The sequence below is a fragment of the Erigeron canadensis genome, chromosome 4, assembly GCF_010389155.1.
Source record: "Erigeron canadensis isolate Cc75 chromosome 4, C_canadensis_v1, whole genome shotgun sequence".
NCBI lineage: Eukaryota > Viridiplantae > Streptophyta > Magnoliopsida > Asterales > Asteraceae > Erigeron > Erigeron canadensis.
Window position 1 is genome coordinate 37,707,729 of NC_057764.1, and position 24,927 is coordinate 37,732,655.

The window sequence follows — 24,927 nt, forward strand, 5'->3', positions numbered from 1 at the left end:
AAAATTAGAGTTTGTTGGAAAAGTGTGTAGTAACCAAACACCATAATCTTAGAGTTGTTGAATGCAACTAGATGTTTGAAAGTAGTTGAGACATGGAACTCATAGATGATATGTGATTATTCTTGTATAGGTATTGAAGAATAAATTGTTGAACTTGTAGCCTTATTGTGTCAAATAGCCAAGTTTGAGGTGAGTGTATATGCATATAATCATGTTCTTGTTATTAGAGGTCATAGGTGGGTAAATTCCTATGACCCATTTGATAGTTGTTGTTAGAACTAGTAGGTGGATAAATTCCTACTAGTCAATTTGTTTGTAAGAGCTAGTAGGTGGGTAAATTCCTACTAGCCAAATTGTCCATGGCCATGTTGAAAATAAATGTATGTTGTTTGAATTGTATGAAAAGGCTAGCTTACTAGGCTTAAATGGTGCTTGGTGCACAAAGTTGAAATGACATGATTATGATTATATGTGTATGCATTCACTAAACGTTGCTTATGTTTTAGTTGTTTGACCCTTTTTATAGGAGTTGGTAGTAGCAAGGGTAAAGAAGCGATTGAGTGAAGTTAGAATTTGAAGCTCTTGCCATTGGAAGGTAGGCATTTTGGATGATTTGGATAGATGATCCCTTTGGTACTTATTGGCTCTTGATACAAATCCCTTTTGGTTATCTTGTTTTGGAAATTCTGGAAAATTGTATTAAAATGGGAAATGCAAGTCTTGAAAGACTTGATGAATTATCCAAGTTGGGCATCCGACCCACTTGTTGAACAATGTGTTTGTAAAGCTTGTATAGATGTCAAGTCTTTTGAAATGGTGTATTATATGTCATAAGCAGGTTTTGAAGGAAATTGACATTTTTAGTTGAAACCACTTTGTGTTATGGTACAGGAAAGTTGATTTTAAAAGAAGAGGTTTTTCTGCAGGTCGTCCCACTGCGCTGCAGTGGGAGTCATTCCCAGCTCACTGCGCCGCAGTGGGCATGTGGTCATTTTGATCCGTGGGATTCCACTGCGCCGCAGTGGGTGTATTATGCCTCACTGCGCCGCAGTGAGCTTTTGCTTTTTGTTTTCTGAAGTTTTCCACTGCGCCGCAGTGGAGGTGTTTTGCCTCACTGCGCTGCAGTGGGTTAAAAAAAATTATTCGATTTTGATTAAAAAGGTTTGGGTTCTTACATTAGTTCTCCACTATGTTAGTTTTATGGACTTTTAATGTATCAAAATGATGTTTTTAAGGTGTTCTCACTGTTCTTATTTTAAAACTGTTCTCACTGGAGTGTTACCCTACATTATTATATATAATATATATTAAAAATGTTCAAATTTTATGCTCCGTTCAATATTATGCGCTGTTCGAAAATCGAAGTTGTCTCTTTAGGCCTCCCTGTAAGTTGGTATATGAACGCATAAGCTAACTACTCTTTTTTTCAACAACAAAATAATATATATCAATTATAATAATAAAACATTTATGAGAACATGTGAAAAAGGCAAGAAATAGAATGGTAAGAAAGTGACCTTCGTTGTATTTTGGGGCCATTTATATGTTAATAATCATTTTGACATTTATTATAGTGTTGAAATAGTTGGTGAGTGGATTAGAAAAAGAAAAAGATAGCAAGAAAGAAGAAATTTATAAAGTAATTGTCACTTGTTAGTTTATGATGTTAAACTAATTAAGATAATAATCATACTTTTGAAAAAAACCTGCCAATGAAGAATTAGAAGACCAAAGCCGCCAACAAACGAATTTTGGGCTGCTATTTAAAACACTAACTTCTGTTAACCAAACAAAAAGCTTGTTTGTTTCTTTCGGAATAAACAAAATTCAAAACAGTAAGACTTGTAAATAAGACCACATTTGTTCATCTTGAAAATATTAAGTCAATACATGTTAACCATCATCTACAGCTCCGTGTTGTGCATGTGTGGACTTTTTCAGAGTGAAACAAGCCGAAGAAAATCAAAACGATCGAGATGGTCTTTATTGATAAATTTGTATGTATTTTTCAAATTATATACTTTGTACTTTTTGTTTCTCTTTTAATTTAACTAAAGTTAAAAAAAAAGGGCAAACTGGAATCGATATTTATATGGAGTTAATTTTCATATTTTTTTTCTTTAACTTTCGTGTTGATTAAGTTATGCTACTGGTCATACACTTTTTGTTTCTTTTTTTTATTTAACTAAAGTTGGAAAAAAAGGGGTAAACTGAAATCAATATTTATATGAAGTTAATTTTCACATGTTTATTCTTTAACTTTCGTATTCATCAAATTGTGATATTGTCATACATTTTTTGTTTCACAATTATTATAAGATTTATATATTTTGAGACGACTCGTCTAATAGACGGACCTAAGCACTAGTAGATAGTATATATGAGAGTCGAATCATTATATATTGATTTCAATGGATTTCACGAGTAAGCAAAGGAGAGATATCAATTCTATGTTTCTAAGCATTGATGTCCCCAAATAGAGGGTAATTTTGGATTTCTTTATCATAGAACTTATATGTATGCCTATCAATATAAAATGAGTACGATTGATTAAAATCCAAGTTATCATCCAAATGAAAACTTTTGGTCATTATTGTCATACGTTCGAAGTAGAGTTTTCCAATCATATAGTATATCAATATATTTTAAAATTATTAAGAATGTTATCATTATGATGAAAATAAAGAGATGGCAATATAAAGTTATAATTTTCAATTTTATAAAACATTTGGCAAACTAAAAAATATATTAGATAAACTCAATAATATATGATAAACTCAATAATATATAAAGTTTATGGGCTACAACTCTACAAGTAGTCTACAACCAAACTAATGGGCTATATTTAGGCTCCAACTACAAATGGGCTTATTTTCCGACCCAATAACCTCTGTATTTCTGTCCAGTGAAAAAACAAGAAAAAAGAATCCAAATATCTATAGATATACTATTTTATTTGTGTTATTTGAACTAGGGTTTTAATTAGGGTTTGTTCATCATGGGATCTACTACTAGAGCTGTATCAAGATTATATTCTAAAATTCAGTCTTTATCTCCCAAATTCAGAACCCATAATATTTCTGTTCCACCATCATTCATCAAATCAACATTAAGCCCTCAACTTTCTTCATCATCATCTCGCATTGCTTCAAGGTTTGATCTTTTTGCAATAAAAAAGTCATCTTTATTCATTTGAGTTTTTTTTTTGTTATGTTTAATGTCAATCTTGCAATGTTATATCAAAATGTAATCTTTTTTTGTTTGCTGATTTGGGTTCTTAGTAATTTTGTGAATCTTGGTTATGACAATAGGAAATGTTAACTCTTGATAAATATGGCTATGGATTTGAAACCTTAGTTAGGGGTTGAAAGGTGCAGAAATGCATGGTTGGGTAAAAGTGTTGTAGTAGTTTGTTGTCTTTGGGCTGGCAATTTGTATCGGGTCCACGGGTTGGTATCGTCTGACCTGAACAGAATTCCAACTCACCCGAACCACTCAAATGGGTCAGCGGGTTAATTGGGTTGCAAACAGGTTGAATTTAGATAAATATAGTTAAAGAGTTTAAAACATGGTTGATGTGATTACAGTAGTATCTGGTTCATTTTGGGTTGGAAATTCGTGTTGGTTAATGGTTTCACTGGTTGTTGGGTTAAGGGGGTTGTAATCCAATTGAGAATTTAGAATATATGGTTTTTTATTTATCAATGGCTTCGGCTTGGCCAGTGACCTCTCGATCCACAATGTAACAAGAACGCTGCCCATTTGTTAATTGGATTATCCGGTTGAGTATGTCCGTCTATTTACAACCCATAACTGTTTAAACCCAACTTTAATCTATGTATTGTCTTTTTTGGGCTATATGCCTATATTAAGTTGAGAATTGCCGCCTCTACGACCCTACTTATTACTGTGATTTATTGTGATAGGTTACCAGTGGAGCTGAGCGCATTGATAACAATGTTGCCATTGCATAGTGCCATTGCATCATCTTGCTTAAAATCAGGATTGTCGCTAGAGTCCCAAAGTTGGGGATTAGTTCCTCAAGGTTTGCTTTTGATCCTTGACTTATCATCTCATAGTGTTTAATTTTGTATATTGAGACTCAAAAGTCAAAACTGTAAGTGAATATGTGTAGTCAGTTAACTATCACTAGATCCATCTCTTAATGATCTTCTAAATTACCAAACGTTGGTCTTTTCGTCTTTCGTCAAGTTATACTCAACTTTTTCGGCAGAAGTATTTTATGATGTCAACGAATACAGTGAGATCACATCGTGATCAAACTTTGGTCTATCATTAAAGTCTCACAACCAGGGACTAGTCCTTCAATGTTGGCTTTTGTCATTTTATAGTGCTTGATATTGAGTTATTGCCGTAACACTTAAAGTGGATGAATAATGAATTAATAACCGTTAGATCATTCTCTTTATTGAAGTTCAGAATGTTGGTATATTCATCATGTTTTGAGATATCATGATTTTATTAAAGGGGTTGATTTTACTTGAGCTACTTAATGAAGTTTATATTAAGGGGGTGTTTAGGAGTGCATAATCTGTATTCTCATTGCATTTGAAGTAAGCACCTCTTTTTGTGTTTTTGGAAATTGCATCTTTTTAATTGAAAATCAGCTAAAATGCATAAACTGATTGTATGTCTTTTAATGGATTCTTGGCTTTTAGAAAAAGCTATAAACTATACACTCTTGGAAATATGCAATCCCAAACACCCTCTAATCTCGCCTACTTATTACATAATCTTGGATTGATAAGCCTAGTAATCTTGATGATAATATGACTCTGATGTTCTTTAATGGTTTGATATTGCAGGCATTTCAATGCCTTTATGACAGCTCCTTTTTGGTTTCTTACGCCATGTGGAGGTCTGCTGAGTAGGAACATAGGGCATACAAGTTCTTTCTTTTGACATGTAATGCAACTTAGGTTTAAAAGTTTTATGTCATTCAAGTCAACACAAGAAATCAGATTTAATATGTTTTGAATCTTTCACTTGATTGTTTCCCCTTCAGCCTGAATTTTCTGTTGTTCTGAAAATAAATACAAGATTGTACAAAGGATATTCACTGAGAAGTGAGAGGGTAAAGCCCAAATTTCATTTTTCACTGGATTTTGGTTCTTCTGTTTTTGTTATCGATATTTTACTAATGCTAACTATATACACGGGGGGTTCAGAAAGCATCACTAAATTTAGAATAATGGTACATATGTCTAATGTGGAGGTGACATGAATCTATGCATTTACAAATGTCAAGTGTTATTTATGATTTATGAACCTACACCAAAGGATAAAAATCTTGCATGAACATATATGATTTTTTTTTTTTTTTGAACGGCAGAAAATTATATATATATATATATATATGAGAACAAACTAGCAAGATACTAGTTGCCCGAAAGTACAATTACACAAACATATATGATCGTTGTGTCTATCTGATTGTATTTAAGCTTTCATAGTTATTTTCAGTTGCTGGAATGCTGGATGTGTTAACCATCGTCTATTTTCAAATGTCAAAGAATTCCATGTGAGCTGGGAAAACTATACAGTGGATTGACATCTTTGATTTAAAGTTAACAAATATTGAACAACTGCAAGTCAATAGAGGGATGACAATACTTGAATCAAAGAGAATGATACGCAAATGTGTGTATTGTCATGTGTAAACCATAAAGAGCTGATGCTTTTAATAAAGCACTCAAGATGGATAAACATAAATTGCCACTGGGAACTTGCGTCGAGCCATCGACTGTTTCAAACTACCATACATGACATAGACTTTCATCAACGTATTTGAGCTTGATATTCATGCAAGTTGATCTTTGTGACGTAGGGTTGTAAATGAACAGAAAGTTTTGTGACCAGTTCATGAAATTGTATAGGGAGAAGTTTGTTTATGTAATAAACGAACGGACAGGAACATGAATAATATCTTTTGTTCGTTTAGTTAAAACACATAAAAATTAACATGTGTCTTATTTGTTCGTTTATGTCCGACCATTACATTTGTGTGTATGTTCATTCAAGTGTTTGTGTTTATTCGTTTGTTCATCTCAACTCAAGAAAAACAAACATAAACAAGTTTCATCCGTGTTCGTTCAGTTTGTATATAGACCTATCATAAGTTCATCAAGAAAGTCAGGGGAATTGATGATTTAAAAGGGATGTAAAAACATGTAAATATTACAATATAAGGCTAACAATACTTAATACGTGATGAACCCAACCTAAAACCAACACATATTGTTTTAATGTCTTAAGTCAGTTATTTGGATAAACACGAAGCTAATAGCCTGATTTTCTTTTTTTTTTTTTTTTTTTTTTTTTTTTGACGGGTTGTTTTTCAAACAAAAACTATATATAAGATAGTATAATTTCCGATTAATAAATAAGTTTCATATTTGGAAAATAGTATTCATACAACACATTTTAACCAATCTACAACTGCATCATGCAGTTGTATTCGGTGCATAAAAATCTATACATTTATTGTAGATGGCCTAATTCTGATGTAGAAATTAGAGGTGCAAGAAAAAACCGATTAACCGAACTGAATCGATTTGTAACCGGTAACCGAAATCGGTTAATAACCGGGATAGTAAAAACCGATTATAGGTTACCAGAAACCGTAGGTTACTAACCGATTACTCTTTTCAAAACCAAAACCGATTATTGATCGGTTAACCTATAACCGGTTAATTATTCCAAATAATAACCGGTTAACCGGTTAATCACATATTATATACATTTTATTAATTAAATCTATATATATATCAATATCAATCATACTATATACATACACTTATATATAATCAGAAAGATCGCACTATCAGATTATTTCATTTGCTTTCAATATATCTATACTATATATAGATTAATGCTTATTTCATCCGATCCAACATCAATTTTGGTTGTTTTAGAAATTTGGGATGATGAAATTTGTTGTGCTTAGAAAATGATGTTTTATTTGGAATATAAGTTTTTTCGGAATATGGGTTTGTCGCTTAAGCTTGTCAGAAATGATTGTTTTTTCACATTGTTCACCATTTTCTCAATATTATAATGGGCGGTTAAAAAAAACCGAATAGGTTACTGGTAACAGTTAACCGGTTATTATTAATCGAAATCGGTTAAATAGGTTCCAGTTTTAAAACCTAGAAACCGGTTATTAACCGGTACAAATTAACCGTAGTTGATTATTACTGTTTCAAAAAATAACCGAATTATTAAAATTAATAACCGAAATCGGTTAACCGCTTCTTACACCTTTAGTAGAAATATCACTTCACTTCGTCTTTTAAGCAGCTGATATGAAACCCATTTTAATCCACCAACTTGATACAAAAGGGGTCCATCCGGAAGATTTATATACTGTAACTTAGCCTCATCCAAATATAAGTGGTAACTCAGTGAGCTTGCTACATAAAAACAGGCCTCAAATGGCCTTCTCCTCCACCTTCAAACCCCAAACTCAACTTCGTTCCTTCACCCTCTGTAAGTCTCCATCTATTCTTTCTTCTAATTTCAACAATTTCTCAAATTTATCACAAAAAAAGCACTCACCTTTATTCTACATTCAAGCACACACCACCACCACACACTCTGAAACAAAATCATCAATTGCAGACCAACACCACTCAAAACCCACAATTAGTAGAAGAATTCTTGACAAAATCCAACATGGGCTTTCATCTTTTGATTCTAAAGATGAAAACTTTATGAGAAAAACACAAGAAAATGGCGATATTCGACATGGGGTTGAGGCTAAAGATGAAAGTTTTATGAAAAAATCAGAACAATATGGTAAATTTCAACATGGGGTTTCATCTTCTGAGACTAAAGATGAAAATTTTGAGAGAAAACCAGTAGAAATTGACAAAATGGTGTTGAAAGAGAAAGATAAGTTTTCAAGAAATAGACTTGATAGTAAAAAGATGAAATTTAATGATTCTGGTGAAAAGATTTCAAAAGATACAGTTTCGGATGTGAAGAGGTTTAAAAGGCCTAAGAAGGGGAAATTTGAATCTCCTGTAACTATCTTGCGAATAAGTTTAGAAATTTGTTCGAAATTAGGGGACGTTATGGGTGCTATTGGAATTTTTGATTTAGCTAAAAAAGAAGGTATAAGTTTAGGGCAGTATCATTATGCTGTGATTTTGTATCTTTGTTCATCTGCGGCTGTAGGAGTTGTTCAACCTGCAAAAAGCGGGAGATCAGATACCACTTCTAACGTAGATTCTGAAAATCTTGAAGCACAAACTCCTGGATTAGAGACTTATTGTCAGACCTTAGATGGATTAACCGAGTTGATCAAACATCATGAAAACTCGAAAGTAAGAAATAGAATTAAAGTAGGAGATAATATCAAAGAGTACGCGCTCAAAAGGGGTTTTGAAATCTATGAAGAAATGGTTTCTGATGAAGTCCCAATGAATGAAGCGATTTTGACATCTTTAGCTCGAATGGCAATGTCTAGAAATGATGGTGAAATGGCATTTGAGATGGTAAAACAAATGAAAGACTTGGGCATAAACCCTAGATTAAGATCATACGGTCCTGCATTATCTGTTTTTTGCAATAACGGGAACCTTGAAAAAGCGTTTGAAATCGAAGAACATATGTTGTCACATGGTGTTTACCCAGAGGAACCCGAATTGGAATTACTCTTAAGAGTGAGTATAGAAGCTAATAGGAGTGATAAAGTTTATTACTTGTTGCATAAATTAAGAACAAGTGTTAGAAAAGTGTTGCCTTCTACCGCAGATGTGATTGAAAAGTGGTTTACAAGCAAGGGTGCTACAAGAATTGGGAAAAGAAAATGGGATCAACATGAGATTAGTGAAGCGATTGAAAATGGTGGTGGAGGGTGGCACGGACAAGGCTGGTTGGGTAATGGGAAATGGAATGTTTTGAGATCATCTGTTGGAAAAGACGGATCATGTAGTTGTTGCGGTGAGAAACTTGTAACCATTGATCTTGATCCAATAGAGACGGAAAAATTTGCTGAATCAGTCGCAGAAATTGCTAAACAAAGAGATAGGCATTCAAGCTTTAAGAAATTTCAAGTATGGAGCCCATATTAACATACTTACTTTCATTACCGTTATAATATTAGTTATTTGTACATGCATTATCTGTCAGTCTTAAACCTAATAAGCTCATGGCTTCCTTAAACCAGCATATACATACATATATCAGGATAATAAAATATACTTTCATAAAACAAGCTTATAAATTTGCATTTTGAATAATTTTCATAAATTGGTTTCAAAGCCAAAAACACATAAAACCTTCTCTAATCGACTTGCAATGAGAACTACTTTATTCAGTTTAGTTAAATTATATATTAATAGTCGAAAAGTTATTTATACATATTTATGGTTCTATTGTAGAAATGGCTTGATTACTACGGACCATTTGAAGCTGTTGTAGATGGAGCAAATGTCGGCCTTTTCAGCCAGAGAAGATTTAAACCATCTAAGGCAAGTTGTTTGGCGATTGTTCATTAAGCATGCTCCAAGTTAAAAATTTCTTAGAGGTGGCAAATTGGATATGGGTCCAAAGTTTGTTCCATAGTTTATGTTTTTTATTTAACTTTTCGGTATACTTTTAGGTCAATACCATTGCAAATGGCATCAGGCAGATACTTCCTTCTAAGAAATACCCACTTATTATCTTGCACAATAGGCGTATAACCGGTGATAAAATGGAAGATGGACTGAATAAAACCTTAATTGAGAAGTGGAAAACTGCTGATTCGCTCTATGCAACACCTACAGGATCGAATGATGATTGGTAAGCTTTGGTTTTATCACAATTTTTTTCTTTCATTTGCAAATCAATTGTGAAGACTTAGAGGTCTTGGGTTCAAATTTTGGTGTGAGCAAAATGCTCCCAGGACTAATGACACGAGTTTTCCCATAATGGATTTCCCCTTGAATTGGAGTTGGGTATATGAAGAGGCAATGTTGCTAAGCCCAAATTTGCCATTAAAAAAAAAAAAAAAAAAAATCAATTGTGAAGATTGACATTCTTTCTATCAGGTACTGGTTGTATGCAGCTATAAAGTTTAAGTGCTTGCTTGTGACTAACGATGAGATGAGAGACCATTTGTTTCAGCTATTGGGGAATGATTTTTTCCCTAAATGGAAAGAAAGGCATCAGGTGATGCTTATATTCTTGGATAAAGCATATTTTACTTTTAATTATCTGATTAAATAGGGGGTAAATAACAAATTGTCAGTTATAATAATTTATAACTCTCTTCCTTAGGTCCGATTCCACTTTTCTGAAATGGGTCCAGTGTATCACATGCCGCCTCCATGTTCGGTTGTGATTCAGGTCAGTGATATACTTTTCTGCTGGTATCTTGGTGTTGGATGTATGATAGAAATCAGTCAAAGACATTGAAAACTATCGAGTTGTATAATCTTTCATTAACTGAAAGATAAGGATAAGTTTCTAAACCTTTTGATATTCGCCAGGAGTCAAGAACAGGCCATTGGCATATTCCTATTGCTTCAGAACAAGATTCTGAAGAGGAAAGAGTATGGTTATGTGTTACACGTGATAAGTCAAGTAAAGATAACCAAAAGTCTATCAACGGGACCAAAGGTAACAATGATGTTTAATTGAGTGTACTTAAAGGTGGGATGTGGGAATATGGGCGTGTCAGGTCAGGCAGCTTGGGTAATGGGTCAAAACAAGCTGAGATTGAAGAGTGTCATTTTAGTGTGGGAGTGGAGTGGTAGGATTGATCCAACAATTTTTTTGTATGGATAACTCATGTTTAAGTTATACTTACAAAGTGATTATTATTTCTACAATAATCCAATTCTTCGAATTAAGTGAACTAAGAGTTTGTGTGCAACTATGGATCAAATATTGACTGTTGGCCATTTTCAACCCATTTCACTTGTTTGGGAGTAAACACAACCCAATCTAACCATTTATAAGTAAATGGGTTAAATTTTCCATCTCTTGAGTTTTATTTATCCATATGTTTGGTTTTTCTTTTCTTTCTATTGCTAGAATCAGAGTCCTTGCATATTAGAACGTCGGTTTTATTTTCCTTATTGAACTAGTTTATGAAACTATTAACACTGTTAATACTTCTATGACCGGAATTAGGACGTAAAGGAATTTCGGGATCTGATTTTGAAACTGAAGTTCAACTAAATGCACCTTTGGCGAAGGATCAGAACCATGGGAGCCATAAACGTACATCTCAAGAAATCAAACAAACTCTGTCGTCATCTCCTGTAAATCAATGTGCAACTTTGACTCGAATAGCCGCAGCAGAGAAGCTTGGTGACTGTGTTTTAGATTTTCAAATATGATCTGATAGGGGTTTGACTTTGAAACCATTGACTTTGACTGACTCACAAATGGAGCTAAACCAAGACTTTAGATGAAGAAAGCTAGTATTCCATCCCAATATCTTGTCATTTACTCTCGTCTTTTTGAAAGGTTCCTTTTTGTAAAAATGCATGTCTACTGTCTAGGTAATTACGGAGTATTATTTATTATTTTTCTTTTCCAGTTTTTTGTTGGTAATAACTTGATCATGTGCCTTGTAACAATAAGAGGGAAAAAAAAAGAAGATTGTCTGGTCTGGATCTGGCATTCCAAAATCCATCTTTTCTGCACTTCTGTAATGGAATTTAGTAAATGTAACATATTTAAAACATTCAATTCGGGTGATTATGTTTTTAATCTGAAAGGTCAAAATGTCAAATAAGATATGTTGTCAACTTGTCAAGCATGTCAAATGCGTGACGAAGAAGTTGCACAATCTAAAAGTTCAAACATGTCAATATTTGTTCAAAATGTATTTTGATGTAAAAACCTCCTAATATATTTTATTTCAACCTAAAAAAGCTTCCAGTTTTTGTAATCCTATATAACACCATGAGTATAAACTTGGGACAAGAAACCTTCCCTGTCAACCGACCAATGACGACAATGTAGAAGATAATTAGCCATTTTGTCCCATTACTCGACCTGGTGCCACATCAAAAGATTTTGAGGTTTGGCAAATCCAAAAAAAAAAAAGCAAAAAAAAAACTCATGCTTATAAATATCACTGCAAAATTTCATATAGTTTCTTTCCATTTATATAAAAATGCTACTGGTTTTTACTATTTATGCAAAACTACCACTAGCCCCAGTATTTCAACTAGTATTACACAAGCAGATTCAACTCAAAATTTGATCCCTAGAGGTTAGTATAACGGCTAGATGTAGATCCTTTCCTTCTTCGACGCCTCTTTAGTCTGATTCTCCAGAAATTTATCAGGAGCAAAATCCCTAAAAAGAGAAAAATCATACATATAAACTTCTGTAAGCAAACGGAAATCTCAACACATGCTATATCTTTGCAATAGTTAATAGTTTACGAACCTAAAACAGCAACAGCAGCAGGAACAAGCCAATGGCTCGGAAACACAACAGGAGCATCCAACTGAGAGAAGGAGATGGAATACAATCAAACCAATATTAACTCACATCCACTTCTTTGTCCAGATGACATAATAATACTTTGAGATATTAAATGAGAAAACGAAAAATTTATGATATTTGATTTACTTACATCATCTCTGTACAGCAAGCCAAACAATTTGTTGCCTGACGAATTCTCTTTGTTTTTGTCAAGAATCTTAGGACCCTTTGGAATAGGGATATCAGATGAAGAATTTAAGCCCCTGCCAAGATCAATTGATTTATACCCTGGCAATCTACGATTCCGTCCTCTAACCTGTAATCCATACCCCTTTGTTCCCCACACCTCAAACCTGGAATCACTCCTGCAAACCAATTCCTTTCCAGCAACCGCGGAATATGTCGAAAAGTTCAAATCAGTCCTCCGGGAGGGTAACTGGTCATCATCTTGCTGTAAGGGTACTTTTTGTTTGACCGAATCTGAGAAAAGTATGGGATCTTTCATATTCCTGCCCGTAAATTCTAGTATTTTTCTTAGGAGCCAGTAACAGTTGGTAACCATATGGCTGCTATCCAAACAGTTGGAATCCCCATATACAGCAATTCGGCTACCTCCCACCTCCAATAGTCCAAGAATTGCTGAGTCTCCCTGCTACAGGTCATACACGCCATTATTTACTATTTTAGAAGTAATTTACATCTCAAACACTCGGACATAATATATTCAAGAGATACTATGAAAGTGAATGTATGATTTTGGATAGTAAAAACCAGATACTCAACTGTAACAAAAGGGTTGTAGCTTTTAGGAGATGATATTCAGATCTGCTTTTGCTGTTTGGTGTTTTCATTCTAATCAGGTAACAATTTATTTAAGGGTATTGTACTTCTGGACATTTAAGAAAGCAATACATCCAACAACTAAAAAGGACACTTGTGTGCAAAAAAATGGAATTCATCTCACGAAAAAGTGTTGCTCAAACTAGATTAGGTAAGTTAATTGCTATATTTTATAACTAGTGTAAAGCATAATATCCAAATTGATATCTTAAACCCCATCTAGTATGATAATCAAAAGCATCATGTGCTACGAAAATTTGAACAACCAGATGAACAGTTTCGTAACATAAATTCAAATCTAGGCTGACGTTTGCTTACATTGTCTGTGCCAGATGCTAGGAAGCTATGTGTGGCCCCACTCTCCGAACTGTCATAAAATGGAAAACTATGCACATAGCCACCACCCGGGAATTTAGCAATATTGGTCCCAGAAGCGTATCTGATCAATTCATCATTTAAATTGAAGTCGCCATTTAATATCCTATCTCCAAAAGCAATACCAAACGGTGCCAAAAGATCATTCAGTGCGGGGATATTAGCACCACCTGTAACCGGAGTCCACCAGCTTCGGGTATTATCATCGAAAAACCTCATTTTGACCATTGTATCAACATTATACCAATCAGCAAAAACAACCAAACTAAGTCCAGTATTCACAACATCATCCCTCAACTTCTGAATCTCTTCTTCAAAATATTCATCTTCAAGATCCACCAACAAAAGAGTTCCATACTCACGAGCATCAAAACATGTCAAAGGTGAACCAAGTGTTTCAATAAAATACCCTGCGTCTCTCAGCATATTATACATAATATGGAAATTAGTATGCAAGTGGTCCCCATGCCAATCAAGAATGTCGTTACGAACATCCAACGAGTCCCGGGGAATGTAACCAGGTGGGTACTTGATACTATGAAATTGGTCCCACAGAATTCTCATTGATCTTGGAGGTGTCGGAATCACTTTTAACTTCAAATGAAGCACACACGTACTGTGTCGAAACGACTTTTCACCTAAAGCTGGTGGGCTGTATATTTTAACCGTTACATTGCCCTCGATTTCTCCAGAAAACTGAGCTCCTTCTTCTTTGATTTGCATGTGGAGTGCAAGATAACCGGTCCAAGGCCAAATGATGTCAGAATAAGTGAAATGAATACTTAAAAAATTGCTTTCCTCATTTGAAGGATGCCAAACAGGTTGACTTTCAACATACCCAATTACACCCATTCCATTCAATATGGTAGTGTTGAAAAGAACTGGCATTGCATCCGCATACAGTGGTTGTTGGCAGAACGGCCATGAATACGGGCAGTCGGTGTAATCAAGAATGCTCGGAAAGATACTTGCTCGTGGCTTGTAGTTCTTTAATATTTCATATGATTCTAACCTAATATATCATAAAAAGGTTAGTAGTAGAAGCGATGACAACCTGGTTAAAAATCAATGTTTTTTGCATTTATAATTATTACAAAAAAAGTGCCTAAATTCATAAATGGTGACAATTAATCTATAATTCAGTATGCATTTTATGTATGATGTAGGGGGTTATTTAGTATAAAATTTAAATAAGAAACGAAATAGGTATCTAAAAACTGTTTAATTTTATCTTTAAAAAATTAGTAATTTTGACTTGAATTTTAAATAGAACCTGATACTTGTTTTAACTACTCTATAAAAGTTATTTTATAATCATCCATTAAAATTAATTACATGATTATAGTTATTTTCGTTTATCATTCAAAACTCATACTCGTAACCCCTTACACGATACTTAACATGCATGCATAGAAATCACATGATTATGATTGATTCGTCCATTCACAAATTACAAAAAGATACTAGTCAATGCATTTAGACACTTGATCACCAATTATAGTTTTATCATTAAAAACTAGTCACCATATATGCACTTTCCCTCTATTACATCAGGACTGCACAAGCATATATGTAATTATGTAATAAGAAAACTCACAGGTCAACCCGGCCTGCTCCCTGTTCATACATATTTGGACCCGAAAGCTTTGCAGCCCCCTCAACTAGAGCTTGTTTCATGCTTGCTGGATTCAAGACTTGTTTTCGGTCACCTTCAGGGATGACACTGACAAGGAGGCACACTACACCAGCAACCACAGGACTTGCGACACTCGTTCCTGATAAAGTTTTACAACCTGTGCTAATCTTGGACCCCATAATTTCTCGTCCATAGGCAACTACATCTGGTTTAACACGTCCATAGCTGCCAAGTTCAATATTGTGTCAGCCAGCAGACATTATGTATCATCAAACCTATTAAGAAACCATGAAACTCCAAAAAGATGATTACCCATGAGGAATCTCCCACGTGCTCATACCACGTGATGAGAATGAGGCAATGTGATCATTGTAATCAATACCACCAACACCAATAACATCACTTTGATCAGCGGGGTTGTTCAGTGTACCATAAAGGGGCCCATCATTCCCAATTGCAGATACCATTATAATATTGCTAGCTGTCAATTCCAAAACCTGTTACACCCAATTCAGTGATATAAGTCAAAACAGACCATTTTTGGGGAATCGGGGTCAAAAGGGGTTTAAATCAAAAAGATTTTAACCTTCTCTACAAAAGGAAGATCCAAGTAATCAGGCCCGCCAATGCTCAAATTTAGGACATCCATATTGCTTGCGATAGCATAATTAAACGCATCTAAAAACCAAGATGTGTATGAAACCTACAAAAAGCTGAATAAAAACTTATCATTCTCTTAAGAAAATTATAAAAATGACTAAACACCTAATCTATTAATACCATAAAGTCAAAATAGCTGTCCTAGTAACACTAAAGGTGACGTAAGCTTCACGAAACTTTACACTATGCATTACCTGCGCGTCTGTAAACACTCGAAAAGCATAAATCTCCGTATCTGGTGCAAACCCGAGACATTCTGCATCTTCACCAGCAATCACTCCAGCAACAAATGTACCATGTCCAAGATTATCATTTAAAGTATCTTCGTTAGTCCAGTTAGTTCGCTCCTAACAACATAACCAAACAAAAATCACACTCTTGCCAAATGAAATAACGCATATCCATCCAAATAAATATCACCATTATAACCTTAATATTACGAAAATGCGGATGATCTGAACGAATCCCAGTATCAAATATAGCCATCCTAACTTTAGCCCCTGTATACCCTTTTGACCAAAGTGCATCTGCCCCAAACAACGATGTAACTTGTGATCTCTGCAAGTAAACATATATAATTATATACACACAGATCACACTTAGTAAACACATAATTTTAAGAAAAATGATTTCTTGATTACTGCAATCATTAACATCCTAATAAGTACCAAAACTTCGATACCCTAATCACATAAATTTCAGCGCACTAAACTAAACACATTTATTTGAAAAAAAGCACATTTCTTGATTAGCCTAATCAATAATATCTTAACAAGTACCAAACTGTTAACACTAACCACATTTAACATATAACTTTTTTTTACCCCTGAAAGTAGCTCTCTTCCCCAATGAATTGTATAATTACTATCGTCATCTTTTTCACTAAATGACATTGAAGTAAAAATCTTTCCAGCCCGTTTCTTCCCATCCGAAAACGCGCCAATTCTAACATCCTTTCCCTTCTCATCACCACCAAGCAAGTTTCTTAGCTGAATACTTGAATCAACACTAACATCTTTCACCATTTTCAGCTTTTCAAACTCCTTGATAACCGAACCAACCGCCTCATCGTCAATCGACACAACCCCGAAATCCGTTGGAAATTTTGCAGCTGGGTTATTCCTTTCGACCCATTTCCACTTCAAAGATTGAATCTTTTTGCTTGTTTCTTGTTCAAGATACTTTTTATGCTGCTCTACTTTCTTGTATTCTATGAATCTAACTATATAGTTTGTTTGGTTTTGTGATTTGGAGATTAGGGTTTGGTCATTTATGGGTTTCTTGAAATGAAAACTAGAGATTGAGATTAAGATAATGATTAGTGAAAGATTAAAAATGGTGTTCTTGAAAATCATTTTCCGGTCGCCGGAGTTTGGTTACAGTGGCCGGGCAAATCACTCATTGGAAGCGGAAAGATTTAAGTGAATCTCAGGTTGGGGTGTTTATACTTAATGTAGAAAATAGAAATGAAGCCTTTTGTCATGATGAAATATTGACATTATGTTGGAATTTTATTAAAAGGTTACCCGCGCAATGTAACGGTAGTCGTGGCGGTGACGATGTGGTGGTAAATGCGACTATTTGTGGTAGATGATACGTCGATTGATGTAGATTATTAATGGGGATATTTTAAAAAATAAAAGATTGATAGTATAACTTAATCATTAATGTAAAAGGATAGTGTAAGTAAAAATATTTTAGTGCTAAGTAAAAATATTACATATCTTAAGTATGATCGATAAAAATATTACATGGAAAGGCATTTTAGACATTTCCTTAATGTAATTTTCAACATGAGGGGTGTTTTTTTTAATAAGTAGTATAAATAGAAAAACAATGTAGCGTATTATACAGTAATTATATTTCAGTTATTTTAAATAATGTTACAAATTAATTTTTACAAATACCTTTGGCGTGTGAAGTGATCCAGTGAAAAAGGAGAAAAAATATCAAAGGAAAACAAAATAATACATAAAAATGTTTTAATTGATGAAAATTATATTTTGTAAAAAGTTTATAAATTTATATATAGATATGATTAATTTCATAAATTTATAAATATACGTTGTTGGAAAATGCTATAATTAATGATTAAGATTCAATAAATATAAAAGTAATGATTTTATGTAAGAAGTATGATATATATATATATATATATATATATATATATATGAATGTTTAGCTTTTGATAAGAACTAATAATCTCTACTTCAGATCTCCTACATTGAGTGTTTTTTAAGAGAAAATAGCATGAGTACCCAAAAATCATTTTAAATATACGAAAACACCCAACTTTCTTTGAGTTTTCATAAAATACCCATTAAATCGCAAATCTCATTACCTAAATCGCAAATCTTAAATCAGATTTGCGATTTGCGATTTTGAGATTTTTTAAGTTCATGCTTGATATAAACAGATCGATATCCAGCTCTATTACATCACCTAATGTAAGTATTTTTCTTCAAGTGGCAGAGGCAAACGATGTGTCGATGCTTTGGTTTGAATTAGAGCTACAAGTTTCATATAAACATATCGATATTATTAAACTCTGTAACCAAGTAATTCAATCATAACAAGAAAATTATTCTACCAAAATTACTCGTATTAAATATGGGGAAAGGTTAGGTAAAGCATGTAATACCTATCTCAGGTAAAACAGGGGGTGATTATGTAAAATTCAAGGGGAGTTTATGTAAAATTCAGGGGGGGTTATGTATGTTTATTAAATTCAAAGGTTTAATATGTAACTTTTTTTAATGTGGCATTACCTAAGCTTAGGTAAAGTCTGCAGTACGGATCATTTTCCCATTAAATATATCAATAATAGTAGTAATAGTAAATATCAATACGCCCCTGCATTGAAACTGTAGCGAAAAATTAAGAAAATAGGGTCCATGGGGATGATTGTAGAACTTTGGTGAATATGTCTGCATCCGGTATATTGTGCTAGTGAGACGGTTAATGAAGAACGTGAACTTGGCCAGTTGCCACTTTGTCATAGCCGAAATTAATATCGATCAAATCATCAAGTTATGGTTTGTTTCATGGGTTTGTATTGTACTAGATTAGAAGACAAGTAGACATTTTAACATTGCTACAGTGGACAATGGAGCTGAATAAAAATAGAATTCCCTTTTCATTAAAGCAAAGCATCGACACATCGTTTGCATTTGCCACTTGAAGAAAAGTACTAACATTAGGTGATGTAATGGAGCTGGATATCGATCTGTTTATATCAAGCATGAATTTAAAAAATTTCAAAATCGCAAATCGCATATCGCAAATTTTTTGGCCTAGGTGGGGAGTGCTCAGATTGGACTTATATACATACAGAAATTATATGCATGTCATGTACACATGAAGATAGAAATATATTTAGAAATATTGACATAAATTGATCAATACTTCAAACCAGTTTTTTGTGACCAAACCAGTTATTTTGGCTGGTTAAGCAGTACAGGAGTGGTTACTGACCTTGTATCAATTCCCCCGCCCGTAATCTTTATTTTACAACACTGCGTATGAGTTTGAGTTAATTGCTTATATTAGCCCTTAAGTTCAAGTTGATATATGATAACATGTGTGAAGATGAGCTTATCCCCTTTTTTGAAAAGATACAATTATGCGAATAAATCCAAAAAGTAAGCTAATCTAGACACCCCCTAAGTAAATTTTTAGTTTGAGGTTGTGGGAGTAGCTAAAGTTGGATTTGGATTTGAGACGATTTGTAAGAAGCTAACATCGATAAGATTTGATCTTTATGCTTCGCTATTGGGTTTGAAGGTGAGGCGAATAGAGGGTGTAGCTTATCGGATACTTAAAAATGTTGGTGGGTTGTTTAGCCAAAAAGAAATGGATGTTGTGTCTCAGATAATTCGGCAGGAACTTCACGAAGCTTACATTAAAGATGTGATCTTTCTATAGATAGATATGATATTTGGGCAAAAGTATTTGAACTTGCATAAATGGGTGGGTATTTTGATGAAGATTTATCGCTGTTGCTAAATTTGTTTTGTTTCAGCTGTGGGTGTCTCAGGTGGCCCTGACAGTATGGCATTATGCTTACTAACTGCGGATTGGAAAACTAATGGACTAAATGCTGCTTCCAGTGGGAAATATGATTTTGTTGACGGGTTATTGGCAATAATTGTTGATCATGGATTACGTGCAGAGAGTAAAGATGAGGCACAGATGGTCTGACATCGGGTCCTGGATATGGGTATTTGATATTATCCAATGCATGGTTTAAGTTGTTTTTTCGTGTTAAAAGTTAAAGTTTGTTTATCTGGACACGAGATGGTTAATGTAGGATCTTTGTAGGAATCAGATGTGAGATTGCTCATTGTAATTGGACAGATGGTAGACCAAAAATGGGTCATTTACAAGAAGCAGCTCGAGATATGAGGTATAAGAGTTATATATATTTGTGAGAGTGTATGAGTGTGTTTCGTCTCCTGTAAGACTGTATCTCAGACTAGAGGTGCAGCAGGTGCCAATTCGAACCATATACTTAAAATGGGTTGATACAAGATGTATTTTTTATCTCCAAAGGGTCAGATATAAAGAGTAGCTAAATAACTAATGGGTCAAGTTGGTCAAACAGGTCGAAAGTTAGCTGCAATGTTTCCGCCTATTCATTTTGATTTTTGACCCATTTCTTAATCTGCCTGATCCACCCATTTTGCCACCTCTACTTTTGGCATCATTGTCTCCAGGAGACCCAGGATCATCTACAAACATATGCACTCTCATAACAAGTTTTCCAGAGGATTCCGCAATATTACATGTCTTTATCTTCAATATGTGTACATCACAATTTCTATTCTCTACTTTTGGCCTATTGATTGAGCCAAATGTCTCTTATTTTTCACAAGATTAGGCTTTACTGTAAACATTCACTATGGATTTGTGACCTGTATCTTTTGCAGGTATGAAAAATTACAGAATGTTTGTAGTAAGCATCAGATGGGGGTTTTACTGATAGCACATCATGCTGATGATCAGGTAAAAGCATTTTCTAAAATGAACAGTTGAAGTGGAACACCGAAGATCTTAATTTGTAATTTGGATTCATTATTAGATGGTTCATGACCCTAAGACATTAATATAATGCAGGCAGAATTATTTATCCTTAGACTATCTCGCAATAGTGGTGTTCTTGGACTTGCTGGAATGGCATTGGCCACACAATTGTTTGCTATAAATCCGAATTTTAAAGGACATTCAGATAGTATTTTAATAGTTCGGCCACTTCTGGATATTTCGAAACAAGATCTGTATAAAGTCTGCTATTGTTCTTGCTTTTATGTCTACTTTTCATTTATATCACACTTAAACCGTCGGTCAATGATCATATTGTTACCCTGAATCTTTTTAAAAATGTTGTCTCTCTTTGCCAGATATGTGAAGGACTGAAGGGGCCAAACAGGAGTGGGTGGAAGATCCCACAAATCAAAAGATGATTTTTGCTCGGAATAGGATTCGATTGTCATTAGGAAACCTGTCTGTCATGTGAGTTTGATAACTATAGTGATTCTGGAATTTGTAACATATTATATAATCGATGATGCAAGGTTCCTTTACATGTTTTATTGGAGCGTACCTTACACACTTGACAAATTTACACTTGTTTCTACAGCTATATTCAAATCTGAGTTGCAAGCAATCATATTGGCCTGTCGGAGAACTCGTATCTATGTTGACCAACTTACTCAAGATTTGATTAATCAAGCAGCGACTATTATGCCTGTAAATACTTCTTTATTTCTGTAGTATCTCATTCAACCTCACAATATATAAAAATGAGGCAGTAAAAGATGCATGGAGCCACAAATAGATAAATCAAAGAAATAAAAGAATAGGTTAATCAATTGTGAATAGAAGGTCACAGGGTTGACTTTCTTTCTACTTCTCCCATTCTTCAATCAAGTAAATTTCTTGCTCGTTGAATGCAGCAAGGATATGCCATAATTGATTTAGAAATTTTAAATCCCTCAAATGTGTCAGATATCTGTCTTTCCAAGTTTGTGACACTTCTATTGCAGGTATATCAATAAAATATGTTTAAAAATTTTACAAGCAGTTTTCAAGATATACTAATTCTGCCTGATCTTATATTCTAGTTTATATCCCAAAGGCAAACTGCAAAGATCGAGCAGTCCGAGGCAGTGCACAGAAGTTGCTATTGGATTACTTTCGTACATTCCCATGCAAGGTGTCTTATTTTTATCAACTTCAACTCTAGTGGTAAGATGGGGTAGTTAGTAAACAGATTCATGTTCAAACAATCATTTTTTAGTATGTCCCTAAGCACGCCAAGTTGCCAGAAACACATTTTTGTCTATTTATAAATATTAAATGTGTTAATCATGACAATGACATCAATATTATCACAAACTATTAGGAGGTTGTTTGCATGAGGGATAAAGTTTGGGTGACTTCATGTTCAAACCCTATTCAGTTATCCCTCTTTAGCTTGCACCTTTTTTTTACCCATTTGAGATAAAACAAAATCCAAATCCACCCATTCTAAGTATTCAGTTGAAACATCACCTCTATCGGACTCCTGATCTGTATATATTGATTAGCCCATTTTTATCATCTATATAGTTTTTGCTAATTCTTTCGTAGATATTTTTTCATTGTTGGATAAATTTCTTTTGGTCAGTAATGTTATCATCTTTTAATGTTAATTTATTCAATAATTTGTTATTCTTTTTAACTGCAGTCTTCTTTTACTGCTGCTGGTTGTTTCCTATGTGCAGCACCTGGTTCCAAAGGCACAAAGATCCTTATTTGTTGTTCAGTCAATTCTGCTTTACCTATGAGGATGAAATCATTCTATGTCGGTTCTTCTAATGAACCGAAAGACAACACTCCAAGCGGCCTAGCACAAGTTATAGAAGCTGGAAGATCATATTCAAATAGAATGGTACTAAATAACTCAGACGTGTGGTTTTTAAACACGACGTCTGTTGATTCTATTTTAACCGAAGCCAAACGGGTCAAGATTTTTAGTGAACCAACATATCAAGCAATTTTTTCTTTGCACGAGACTGAACTTGAAAAGTTCAAATTAAAACCCGAAGCTTTACTTGACCATGAGTCCCAGAAGGTTGTGGAATTGGTTGAAGCTAAAGAACTTCGTCATAGGCAAATAGGTCATTTCATGGATAGATTCTTGGTTTCATGGGAATTTGGTGATAGAAAAATTGTTTGTTGTTGTGGGTTTGACAAAGATTCGGTCATGGAGGTGCACCATATGGTTGATGCTGATTGGCTGTATCTTTCTAAATTAAGCAGGAGCGATAATTTGGAAGGTTTTAAACTCGAAAAGTTAAATGCAGTTAGAGAATCAGCACACCGAGCTTTTTTGTTATTAAAGTCAATTCCAGTTGCTGCAAGAAGAAGCCTTCCTGTTCTGGTCAATCCTAGAGGACAGATTTTAAGCATCCCGGTAAGACCATCCCCTTTTGACTCCCATTGCTTAGTGAAACATCTGGTTGTGCTTTCACACACATTCTTGAACGAATATCCATTTTCTGGCTTGTAACAAACTTTGCTATTTATGTACAGAGTGTTTGCTTCATCGGTTGTCAATGTTTGAAGGTATCAGCTGAATTCAGTCCCAGATTACCACTTGGGGGTGGTCACAGTTCATTTTTATAACCGTTTCTGTTAGATGGGTTCGAGATTGGTGTCATAGTTACATTTTTCAAGAAATCAAAAGGGTCCATTTTGAACTTGGAGCTACAAAGTTGTATAGATATCAAAAGCAACATTTGATAGTTTGTGCCATGCGTAGCAAATGGACGGACCATTCAGATACAACTCGTATGACTTAGTTCATTTCTCTTTTTTTGATACTGTCCGGCAAGATATAGTTTTTCTCAAGGGAAAGCTTATGAGGAGACCAACAAACTAGAAAAGCTGAATGTATCCCTGTAGAGACCCAATTTTGCATGTAGTTACTAACAATTTTGCATGTGTTTAACATTACATAATAATGACTCAAGCAATGCTTTGTTTTGCATCTCTAGCAAGTTGCTAGTTGATCAATTGGTTATTTAATATTATTCTGCGGTTCGAAAATAAAAAAATAAAAATAGATTAGACCTCAGTTGTCAAACCAAATGGGTCAAAAGTGACCACCATACCAGGCTTCATCACACCAGTTTCAACATGTCCCACAGGCACGGTTCCCAATTTCCAATCCCACCAATGTTGTAGACATCATGAATTGGAAGGCAGAGAGACTTGTCAAATAGTTTTTTTGGGTCACTGATTCAGTCAATAACTTTTGACCCTCATCCCAGTTTAGATTGGGTAACCTCAGTCAGGATATCTTCCTCAAAACCAGAAATTGGGACAAATGGGATGTTGTCAGGGTTGTATCCGACTGTCATGAAGTAGGACTCCAATTCTTGGACTATATCTTCAAACTTAGATTGCGAGTATTTGTGTCTAGTAGCATCCATCTGCAAAACAGTAAATAACAAAGCTAGCTATAACTGTCTTCTTCAATTGCATACATAAGGAAGGGAAAAAAAAACAAGTACCTTGTTAGAGCAGCAAATTATTTGCTTGACACCAAGTATAAATGCAAGCAAAATGTGTTCACGAATAAGTGAGGTGGTTATTCCATATTCAAAATGTTCAGAATCAAGTCAATCAACGATGAGAGGAACGGGTGAAGTCTTGGGATCCGCTCTAGTCGAGTAAGAGATTTCCCCTGTAGAGGAGGTTCCAGTGATCATTCCATATTATTTATATTTTAACATTAACATGTTATACTCTATACTTTACATTTTATATCTTATTATTTTTTATATTTAATATACTTTAATTTAATCAAAACTTCTTACGAGTAAAAACCTACTACGTCACGCGATAGTTACCTCCGTATAGACCGCCATTAGTTCTTCATAAAGAGGATATGATGATGAACTCGATATTTTTCA

The 24,927-nt window shown here is 34.3% G+C and overlaps 3 protein-coding genes and 1 pseudogene across 5 annotated transcripts; 3 read left to right on the forward strand and 1 right to left on the reverse strand.

The window, feature by feature from the left end:
- Positions 1 to 2,954: 2,954 nt before the first annotated feature.
- LOC122598021 lies at positions 2,955 to 5,119 on the forward strand. Its single transcript, XM_043770625.1, has 3 exons — positions 2,955 to 3,153; positions 3,927 to 4,045; positions 4,827 to 5,119. The coding sequence occupies exons 1-3, from the start codon at positions 2,999 to 3,001 to the stop codon at positions 4,844 to 4,846; spliced, it is 294 nt and encodes a 97-aa protein (XP_043626560.1). The 5' UTR covers positions 2,955 to 2,998; the 3' UTR covers positions 4,847 to 5,119.
- A 2,304-nt stretch (positions 5,120 to 7,423) lies between these two features.
- LOC122598406 (proteinaceous RNase P 1, chloroplastic/mitochondrial-like) lies at positions 7,424 to 11,648 on the forward strand. The gene is made up of 7 exons (XM_043771004.1): positions 7,424 to 9,080; positions 9,408 to 9,497; positions 9,629 to 9,810; positions 10,059 to 10,179; positions 10,288 to 10,356; positions 10,500 to 10,629; positions 11,146 to 11,648. Exons 1-7 carry the CDS (start codon positions 7,455 to 7,457, stop codon positions 11,352 to 11,354), a joined length of 2,427 nt encoding a protein of 808 aa, XP_043626939.1. The 5' UTR covers positions 7,424 to 7,454; the 3' UTR covers positions 11,355 to 11,648.
- Positions 11,649 to 12,095: 447 nt separating this feature from the next.
- On the reverse strand, positions 12,096 to 17,410 carry LOC122596690 (subtilisin-like protease SBT6.1). 3 transcript variants are annotated; one of them, XM_043769311.1, is made up of 10 exons: positions 16,792 to 17,410; positions 16,397 to 16,525; positions 16,162 to 16,314; positions 15,894 to 16,010; positions 15,620 to 15,804; positions 15,269 to 15,532; positions 13,615 to 14,683; positions 12,608 to 13,105; positions 12,418 to 12,478; positions 12,096 to 12,324 (listed from the first exon to the last, which is right to left on the reverse strand). In XM_043769311.1, the coding sequence occupies exons 1-10, from the start codon at positions 17,320 to 17,322 to the stop codon at positions 12,233 to 12,235; spliced, it is 3,099 nt and encodes a 1,032-aa protein (XP_043625246.1). In that variant the 5' UTR covers positions 17,323 to 17,410; the 3' UTR covers positions 12,096 to 12,232. The 3 variants fall into 3 exon arrangements, with proteins under 3 accessions (XP_043625246.1, XP_043625245.1, XP_043625244.1); XM_043769310.1 differs by having other exon boundaries at positions 16,765 to 17,410; XM_043769309.1 differs by having other exon boundaries at positions 12,608 to 13,108; positions 16,765 to 17,410.
- Positions 17,411 to 19,932: 2,522 nt separating this feature from the next.
- On the forward strand, positions 19,933 to 23,992 carry LOC122597544 (annotated as a pseudogene).
- Positions 23,993 to 24,927: the final 935 nt, after the last annotated feature.

What these genes read in the sequence shown, in the direction of transcription:
- LOC122598406 (XM_043771004.1), top strand. Translation starts at nt 7,455, where the DNA reads ATGGCCTTCTCCTCCACCTTCAAACCCCAAACTCAACTTCGTTCCTTC. An exon ending in GAAGATTTAAACCATCTAAG is followed by an intron (nt 9,498 to 9,628) that starts GCAAGTTGTTTG and finishes GTATACTTTTAG; the next exon opens with GTCAATACCATTGCAAATGG. An exon ending in GTCTATCAACGGGACCAAAG is followed by an intron (nt 10,630 to 11,145) that starts GTAACAATGATG and finishes GACCGGAATTAG; the next exon opens with GACGTAAAGGAATTTCGGGA.
- LOC122598021 (XM_043770625.1), top strand. Translation starts at nt 2,999, where the DNA reads ATGGGATCTACTACTAGAGCTGTATCAAGATTATATTCTAAAATTCAG. An exon ending in TCATCTCGCATTGCTTCAAG is followed by an intron (nt 3,154 to 3,926) that starts GTTTGATCTTTT and finishes TTATTGTGATAG; the next exon opens with GTTACCAGTGGAGCTGAGCG. An exon ending in TTGGGGATTAGTTCCTCAAG is followed by an intron (nt 4,046 to 4,826) that starts GTTTGCTTTTGA and finishes TTGATATTGCAG; the next exon opens with GCATTTCAATGCCTTTATGA.
- LOC122596690 (XM_043769309.1), bottom strand. Translation starts at nt 17,322, where the DNA reads ATGATTTTCAAGAACACCATTTTTAATCTTTCACTAATCATTATCTTA. An exon ending in ATCTTCCTTTTGTAGAGAAG is followed by an intron (nt 15,805 to 15,893) that starts GTTAAAATCTTT and finishes TGGGTGTAACAG; the next exon opens with GTTTTGGAATTGACAGCTAG. An exon ending in GCTTGCTGTACAGAGATGAT is followed by an intron (nt 12,479 to 12,607) that starts GTAAGTAAATCA and finishes TCCTTCTCTCAG; the next exon opens with TTGGATGCTCCTGTTGTGTT.